The 8,988-nt window shown below is 39.2% G+C and overlaps 1 protein-coding gene across 1 annotated transcript in view; it reads right to left on the bottom strand.

Annotated features, from left to right (window-relative positions):
- Positions 1-207: 207 nt before the first annotated feature.
- Positions 208-8,988, bottom strand: part of LY75 (lymphocyte antigen 75) — a 79,495-nt gene continuing 70,714 nt past the window's right edge. The window contains exons 31-35 of the mRNA XM_044302581.1: positions 8,665-8,824; positions 7,298-7,456; positions 5,465-5,587; positions 3,492-3,659; positions 208-2,740 (exon numbers count right to left, since the gene is read on the bottom strand). Of these exons, the coding sequence (XP_044158516.1) occupies positions 2,577-2,740; positions 3,492-3,659; positions 5,465-5,587; positions 7,298-7,456; positions 8,665-8,824 (774 nt within the window). The 3' untranslated portion in view covers positions 208-2,576. The remainder of the gene's footprint in view (positions 2,741-3,491; positions 3,660-5,464; positions 5,588-7,297; positions 7,457-8,664; positions 8,825-8,988) is intronic.

Raw genomic sequence — 8,988 nt, 5'->3', positions numbered from 1 at the left:
GGTTATTACATGGGGAATGCACGTAGTTACTAAAAACAGACATGTCAGGAGAGGGGACAGGTCCTCTTTCAAGGGCTAGTACGAGATAACTAGTTCATGGGCTGTGTCTGGCATTTATGAAATATCAGACATGGTGTTGAGCTGCAATACCAGTTTCAACCAAATGGACTAGAACAGTGCAGATTCTGGAAAAAAACAACAACTGTATTTAATACAAACCCTTTAATATCCCCCATCATTTACCATACACATAACACAAATTTACAGTAGCATCAGAACCAAGCTTTATTGTGCAGTATTTTGGAGTTATTACCTGTAATGTGTAATGTATTTATTTAAATTACACAAAAAAAAGTTGAAACAGTGTTAGCCTTTTCAACAATTTTTTTGCTCCACTTTGCTCCACTGCATCTAAAATGAAAAATAAAAAGCAACTTCACAAAGATTCTGGATTACAAATTTCCAACCAGCTATGCTGGTGAGAGATGTCTAAAAGATGTGAAATTTTTTTGAAAAGTTGCTTCAATTTTGTAGATGCACTCTAGCAATAAAAATACTTGGCTGAGAAGGTGCAGAGGAGCTGCTGGAATGACCATTGTCCGGGCTATTCTGTTATACATAAAGACAGGGTCCCAAGCAAAGGCACACCTACGAATATCATGTATTTCAACAAACAGTGCGGTTGGAAGGCCAGTTTGCAAATACTTAAGGCCAGATCTGCTCAAATTATAGGCACTCTTTAAATATTGCACATCTACCTTACATAAAACAACTAGTGAAATCTAAATTTAAAAAAATATATATAAGCAAGGCTAAACTATCACCTGCATATAACAGTAGGTTTCCTCCAATTCTGTGCTACTAATAAATATTCAGATTTACATATAAAAAAAAAAACGTAATCTCCGTCTGTTGTTGTTACAGTAGCACTAGGTAGAAATAAAAATATACATATACCCAGAAACTCACAACCTACTATAATCATATATTACACAAATATACACAGTAGAATTCCTTTAGTCCGGCACTGATGGGACCCGATTTGCAGTCTAAAATAAAATGTTAACACAAATTAGTTTTTTTTTTATGTTTTTACTCAAAGGAATTGACCGATTGGTTTCCTCTGGTCAGTCTTCCTCTTTTTGGTTTTGTACAAAGCAAAATTTATATGGCCGTTTTGATTAAAACAAGTGCCATATCATCATACCTTCTGGATTATCAAATGCCGGACTGACTGAATTCTACTAACAGATACATAAGTAAAGCAAAGTATCTGCAACTCAGGTTTCTCTGCTGAGTATTTAATTTGTTAGAGGCGCAGTTTGTGCTTCAGAACGGATCTTCCTACTAAAATTGAAACAATTTTTTTTTTTTACACTTTTTTTTTTAACTTAAAATGGCATTTTCATGGTAAGCTATTGTACCATCCTTTATAGGTAAATTACTTTGTGTATAAAATATGGTGGATAGTAAACTTCCCCCCCAAAAAAAATGTTTTAGCTGACTATGCTCCATTGATATGAATGGAAACCCTACAAGAAAAACTATGCATTGCTAGCTCCGCTTGTGCATGTGGACATTTCTGTGCTCATCATAGCTTCCAAAATATCTGACTAGGGATACGCAGTGGTGTAGTGAGTGTTGCCAGTGCCTGGGCCAAGCCTTGTGCCCCCTCACCTGTGGGCATGCCCCTTTTTATAGAACCACGCCTCAACATTACCAATATCATTACCATTCCGAATCTACATTTTGTCTTTATGCCTTCAACTAGCCCTACATGTAAAATTTACCATTGGGATTCTCAGTGGGGCTGGCCAGGGGCAAGGGACCTAAATAGGGATTGGAAATGGCTTAAAGGGGTATTCCAGTAGTTAAAAAGTTATCCTCTATCCACAGGATGGGGGCAACTATATGATTGAGAGGGGGTGTCCTACCGTAAATTACAACTATGAAGATCCTATCTATAGTACAAACAGCTTCTCTTGCAAATTACAGTGCAGACTACAGGAAGATGAAGTGCAAATATTTTGTTCCTGAGGGTAAGTTGTTAAAATTGTTAAATTAAATTGAGACGACTAGGTCTCCATAATTCACATCCCTTAAATTTGTATCCAACAGTACCATACAAATTTGGATTTATTCTCCTCCAAATTAAAAGGGGTTGGCCCATCTAATACATTGGGGCATATCGCCTAGCAATATGCCCCCAATGTATGAGATTGGGGGCATATTGCTAGGCAATATGCCCCATAGTACGAGATCGGCCACCCCTTTAACCAACATTTTCAGAACACCTCCAACATGTAAAAAAAAAAAAAAAAAAAAAAAAAAAAAAAAAAGTAGTTCTAGTAACAACCATAAAATCTAAATTAAACTTTGAGAGAGAAAAAACTAATTTCCTCAAGTATTTAGAAAATTCCAACACTTTGGTTTTCTGTGTCGTGGTAGTCTTCCACAACAGACAGACAATCAGGTCTGTTGGAGAACAGACTAAATAAAATGCCAATAAAATGCAACAATTAAAAAAAAATTCCATTTGTGCAAAATAAAATGCAAGTAAGAGGTTTTCAACAGTCCTAAGAATAATCAATCATGGACTCCATCTGGTCTTCTGCACGCCGGTACCGAACTGAAGAGGAAAAAATATTTCTTTTTCTGTAGAGATAGACAAGGAGTCCGATGACTAGGACGGAAATCAGGGCCACCGCAAATGCGATTGCGAGTCCTGATCCACTGGATCCTAGAAGAAAATAAAAAAAATAAAAAAATGAATAAGTTAATAAAACACACTCTGGGATTTACTGTGGTGGACAATCTCAGTTTCTACTTCGTCCCCTGATTGGAGATAAATTCTGCTATTGGTGCTCAATACATTACAAAGAATCATTTGGTTTTGAAGAGGGGACCCAATAAATAAAAAAAAAAAAAAAAAAAGTATGAAATTAGAAAAACTCCAATATCTTCTTCCTAGAAAATTCCTTTTCTAAAGAATATCCACCATTAAATACCATTTAGTTTATCAGAATTTTTTACAATTTTGAGATGCTCAATTTCTAATATCTTTAAATTGATCAACATGGTATTTTTCTGGTACAGAGCTCCAATACCTGGCATTGACAGACTTGAAAGTTAACATGTTGACCTCTTGCAGCAACCACTAGAGGGAGCTCAAGAATGTACAGCATCCTGTTACAAATTGAAAAAATAAATAAAAAAAGTATGCAGTGTACTCCCAAGCTCCACCTAGTGGTTACTGCAGGTAGCCAAAATAGTATGGTTTATATCTACATAGGTGATTAGGAGCTCTGCATCAGAGAAACAAAATGTCTGACAAAGAAAGATTAAGCTGTACTGAATTTTGGACCTAAAACAACGTGACGATTTAAGGTAAACATGCACATTAGGTCCTAGAGCAAGAAGGATGCATTTTCCCCAAAAGAAATGCAAAGAAAAAACAAACAAAAAAAAGAAGCCATCTTGAGAGAACTTACTTATGGGTGATTTGCAGACCACTCTCCCATAGCCCGATGCGCACGGTACTTTATTCCATGTTCCTGTCTGGGGCAACAATGTCGCACACGAGCCTGTTCCTCCATTTTGTGAAGACCCCCAGTTTTTATACTGCATAGGGGAGCCATCAAGCCATACCGACTTCTGACCTGAAGGAGACAGCAGACGCATTTACTCCATCATCCCTTGCCATAGTATTAAGTAGTAACTTACAGAGATTACACACAATTATACATTTAACAAAAAAGATTACAGCCATTTGGATAACATCACAGAAGGTCAAGTATGTTTTTGGAACATGCAAAGAAATGAAACAGTCAATGGAAAACAGCAGGGACACAGAGGCACCTAACAAAACCCATGAGCTCATCTGTCCAAAATCAGTTCAATTATTTTTCTGGACAGGTCATCAACATCAGATTAGCCGATGTTTAACCTACAAGACCCCCGCTGATGAACCGACTCCAGCTTACGTTGCGTCCCCTTCGCGCAGTAGTTTTCATAGTGGCTGTGCATGGTGCTGAAGCTCAGTGCCATTATGAAAAGTCCAGCATTGTGCCTGGTAAATAAGAGGAGCACAGCAGCCCTTTCAATGAGCTGATTGGTGCGGGTTGATGAAAGTTGGACCCCTACCACTGAATATTGATGACCTATCCTAAGGACTGGCCATCAGTATTCTAGTCCTGAAAAACCTGTTTAATTATGTTTGTAGGTAAACAAAAAAGAAGAAGCGCCCCCATGGTGGTAATGTAGTGTCAATGACAAGTTATAGAAAATGGACCATATAGAAAAGGTTTTTGGCTTGAGTCAACCCCTTTAAAAGGGGTCAGTATCGGATCAGTTGGGGTCCAACACCCAAGAACCCCGCCGAGCAGCTGTTTGGAGAAGGCAGAGACTCTCCCGTGAGTGCCACTGCCTTCTCGCAGCTTACCAAGCACAGCGCCGTACATTATATCGCGGCTGTGCTGGTTGTTATTCCAGGGAGTTATTCTGGTTGCTCGACTGGAGTGGGGAAGATTGGCTTCTACCTTACAGTTTTTTTTTTGGCCTTCATCTGGATCAACTTGCAGGATAACAGGCCGAACTGGATGGACAGATGTCTTTTCAGCCTTGTAAACTATGTTACTATGTTCGCTGCACCCATTCACTTCAATGGAGCTGAGCTGCTCCTAGGCCATGTGAACGATGAACGTTATGTCAGTGGCCAAGGTAAAGCAGAGAGAAGGCCACGGTGCTCGCAGAAGCGCCGCTGTCTTCTCGAACAGCTGATCGGCGGGGGTCCCGGGTGTCAGACCCCAACAGATCAGATACTGATGACCTAGCCTAAAAAATAAAATAAAAAAAACCCTGCTTTAACTAAATTGTTCTAGTTTAGTTATAATAAATAAAAAGTTGTATTAAGAAAAATATGGAAATATTCCAGCTAGCACACTTGTCAGCTTTGCTGTACAGAATGGGACATTATGAGCACAGTCATCTCGATCATTAATTCGCAGGCAAGTTAATTACAGCCTTCTTGTATGGCTGGAGGCTGGAGGAAACACTGTGTGCACAAATCTGGCTGTTCTTGCATACATCGCCTGTCATTCTCTGGGTGGGGAATGGGCTCTTTTATATTACTTCTTGAATACTATAGTAATCTGATATTTCTTAATTGACTCCCATTTCAATGCAGAAGTCATAAAGCACACACATATATACAGATAATACAAGACGGACATGTCAGTCTCCAAAATGGCTGCTAAATAAAAAAAAATTAAATCATAGTTACATAGTTAATACGGTTGGAAAAAGACATAAGTCCATCAAGTTCAACAAAGGATAGGTGGGGATGCAAATCGCTACTATATTTTAAAGAAAATGCAAATCACATTATTCCTTTTTTTTTTTTATTAAATTACCGTAACTAAAATTGAACTCATTAGACATTACCTTGAAGAAAAAACAAACTTACCGGTCGAGGTGGAATTTGCTCCAAGCCAAACTCTGCTGGTAACATACGGATCAATGTTCAGATATCTGCTAACAAAGGCATTTTCCTCTTCATCATTTATAGTCAGCAATGTGGCGGTGCTATCTGCAATAAATAGACACTGAATAACTGGTCCGAATACGTGGAAGTGACCCGTGTTACACAATGGTGGTCGATCATTGGGGTGAAAGGGAACCCAGCTGAAATAATCTGAAGGCAGTGAATGACATCTTAAGACTGGGATACTTTGGCTGTCCTGATGAGATGATTTAGAAGGTCCACCCTTCACACACATATACACTATGTGGCAAAATCTGTAAATGTGCCTACATGGTGATGCCAGTAATGGGCCTGAAACGCGAGTACAATATCAGGGAAAAAAATAAAAATTATAAAAATATTCCAGGCACTATGCCTAGTATTGGAGTCAAGTGAAGGAACCTGTGGCGACATACCAGAAACATAATCTCATGAACAAGAATGATTAGGGAAAAAAATAAAATAAAATTTTATAGTATTATAGTTCAACCCTGTTCAGTTTTGAAGTTTAGGTAACTTTTGTGATCAAAAAAATAAAATTATTTATTTTCTGCCAAGACCCCAGAGATAATCTCAAATCGGTGGTAACCTTTCCTCTTGCACAATATTGTATGTATTTTGTGGTCCACAAAAAACGGATCAGAAAAAAAATAAAATAAAAAAACTCAAGTGCACTGAGGGCAGGCGCTCATAAATAATTATATGTATATATACATATATAATGCATAACATTAAAGACATATGGGAAAATAAAAAGCATGGCACAAACAGATAAAATCATAGTTACACATGAGGCTCGTTTGTCCTGGGTCTCATGTCCAACAGTGAAAAGGAAACTGGCACTTGAGCAATGAGATGGCTGATCTCACTAAAAGTCTCTATTTACGCTGGACTATTATTACCGGGATCAAACATTATGATCAACACTTGTTCCCGATAATTGGTCCTTGTAAATGTGCTGCAGATCACCCAATAAACGGGCAAAGACTCACTGGGTGAACTAATTGTTTATGCAGACACCAAAATCATTGTTTCTGGGCAGCAGATCGTCCTGAGTAAACATGCGTCTTTAAGGCTAGGGCTACATGACGACACGTGTCGCACGACATTTTGTTGCGCAACAATTTTTATAATGATTAGGCTATGGCGTTACACTGCGACTGATATGAGTCGCAAAAAATCTACCCAAGATGGATTTTTCTGCGACCGTCGTGTCACAGTATGGCACAGTGCAACACCATAGCCTATCATTATAAAAATTGGTGTAGTTGTGCCCTATGTGTCGTGAGACTTATTGTCAACGTATAGCCCTAGCCTAAAGCTGACCTACAGCAGTGAAGAAAAAGGGCTGGGTTGTTATGGAAACCTGGGGTAAAACTGTGTGTGTGCGCATGTGGAGACTAAGGGCCTGCGAGCTTCTATTGGCTGATAAGGGACATGTGACAGTGTGTATGGCAGTTGGGATATAAAGAGAAACACTTGCAGCCTTGTATTGGCTAATGCAGGTAATTTTTTGGGAATCTCTCAGGAACGGTCACGCATAAAAGGACAGAAACAAAATAAATAAATATACACACACATATATACACACAGTTAGTACAAGGCAGCTCAGCAAACAATGGATGTTACTGTTGTCCAGACAATTTGTATGTGTGTCCTGCTCTGCTGTATAAAGACACATTAGACTCAGACGCACATACATATTTTCCTAGGCGGCATATGTTTGCACAGGCATACCAATACAGCATGTTTTAAACTCTGAAACTGCCAACTTACCCACAGTCTGACACACTTTGCTGGCCTCCGCATTGCTATACACAGAGTAATTGTAAAGCTTTACATCAAAACCATAGCAGAAATCCTTATGACGGACCCAGCGCCCTGTGCCCGGTGTTTGGGGACACAGCTCCTCTTTGCTAGAAAGTTTCAATTGAACTGGAAAGAATTTAGATAAAAATAAAAAATAAAATAGTTTACAAGTCTATTAGTAATAGTAACCATCAACTATTGTTAATTAACTGAAATGTGCAAAGAACGGCCGAAATCTGCGCAGGGCCAACATGTCAGCATCTAGGATTAGAGAAGACCAGTCACCTCACATGTTTCAGTAACAAATTCTCAGACTATTTGTATAAGGGTCCTTTCAAACGTCCGCAATTTCGTTCCGCATTTTGCAGAACGGAATTGTGGACCCATTCGATGTGCTGCCCGGATCCGGAATTGCGGATCCACAATTCCGTTCCCGAAAAAAAAAAATAGAACATGTCCTATTCTTGTCCGCAATTGCGGACAAGAATAGGCATTTTCTATTAAGTGCCAGCGATGTGCGGTCCGCAAAATGCAGAACGCACATCGCCGATGTCCGTATTTTGCGGATCCACGAATCCGTGGATCTGCAAAACACACACGGACGTGTGAATGGACCCCAACATGAATATTCGTACCAAGTCCCCATTCAAAAGACCGTATTTTTGGTCCGCATCTGATCCACATTTTTTGTGGATCGCATACTGACCCATTCTGTTCCGCAGTCCAGCAAAAAAGATAGGACATGTTCTATTCTATTTCCATTTTGTGGACAAGAATAGGAAATGGTTACAATGGGTCTGCAAAAAACAAAACACAGATGCAGCACTGACATCACTTGTATTTGTTGCAGGCCGCTTGAATGCACCCTAGAAGTAATAACATTGCTAGCAGTTTGCAATAAATGTCCAGCTGGGTGTTACCATTTGGGGGGTGTCCCTGCAAAGTCTGACACTATCTAAAATCGGTGCTGCCAGTCTCAAGTTGTGCAGGGACACACTCCCAGCTGGAAACACCCATCTGGACCTTCATTGCAAACTGCTAGCAATTCATTCATAACTTCTTTAGTGGGAATAATAAAGGAATGGCACAACACAAAGTCACAATAGATGACTTACATAAGGGATGTACAGTAGGTAGTTGCTAAAAATAAATCTGTAAAAAGAGGATACATGTCCTCAATAATTTCTATACGAGTGTTACATACAATTTCTAATGCTGCCATAATAACCTGACCACTAGAGGGCACTCATTTTCTCAAGGTATCAATCAAAAGACTTGATTGGATATTCTTATAAAATACCAGGTAAACCGGGACTATGACCTGTTCAACTTACTTGCAGAATTGTTTTTATAACACAATGCACCATCCAGAGTCTCGCTACAGTTCTGCACCTTCCAGTTTCCTTTAGTATCTAAATACAGGCAGTTTCCAAGCTCGAGTTTCTGAGTTTCATGGTTGATTTCGGTGCCATCTGACCACTCCATACTGGATCCCTAGTCGACAAATGTACTTACAGTAAGAATTCCTACCATTTTATAGCGAGTCTGTCACCCCGTTTTTGCTTATTAAACTAAGCTTAGGGTCAGGCCTTGCTGCTAGTCGAGACCTTTAAATAATTATCTTTCTTGTGGCAAACTGTTACTTCAATTAGCAGAAA

The sequence above is a fragment of the Bufo gargarizans genome, chromosome 8, assembly GCF_014858855.1.
Source record: "Bufo gargarizans isolate SCDJY-AF-19 chromosome 8, ASM1485885v1, whole genome shotgun sequence".
Lineage (NCBI taxonomy): Eukaryota > Metazoa > Chordata > Amphibia > Anura > Bufonidae > Bufo > Bufo gargarizans.
The sequence above is the reverse complement of the archived record's forward strand: the minus strand, read 5'-3'. Positions and strand labels throughout refer to the sequence as shown.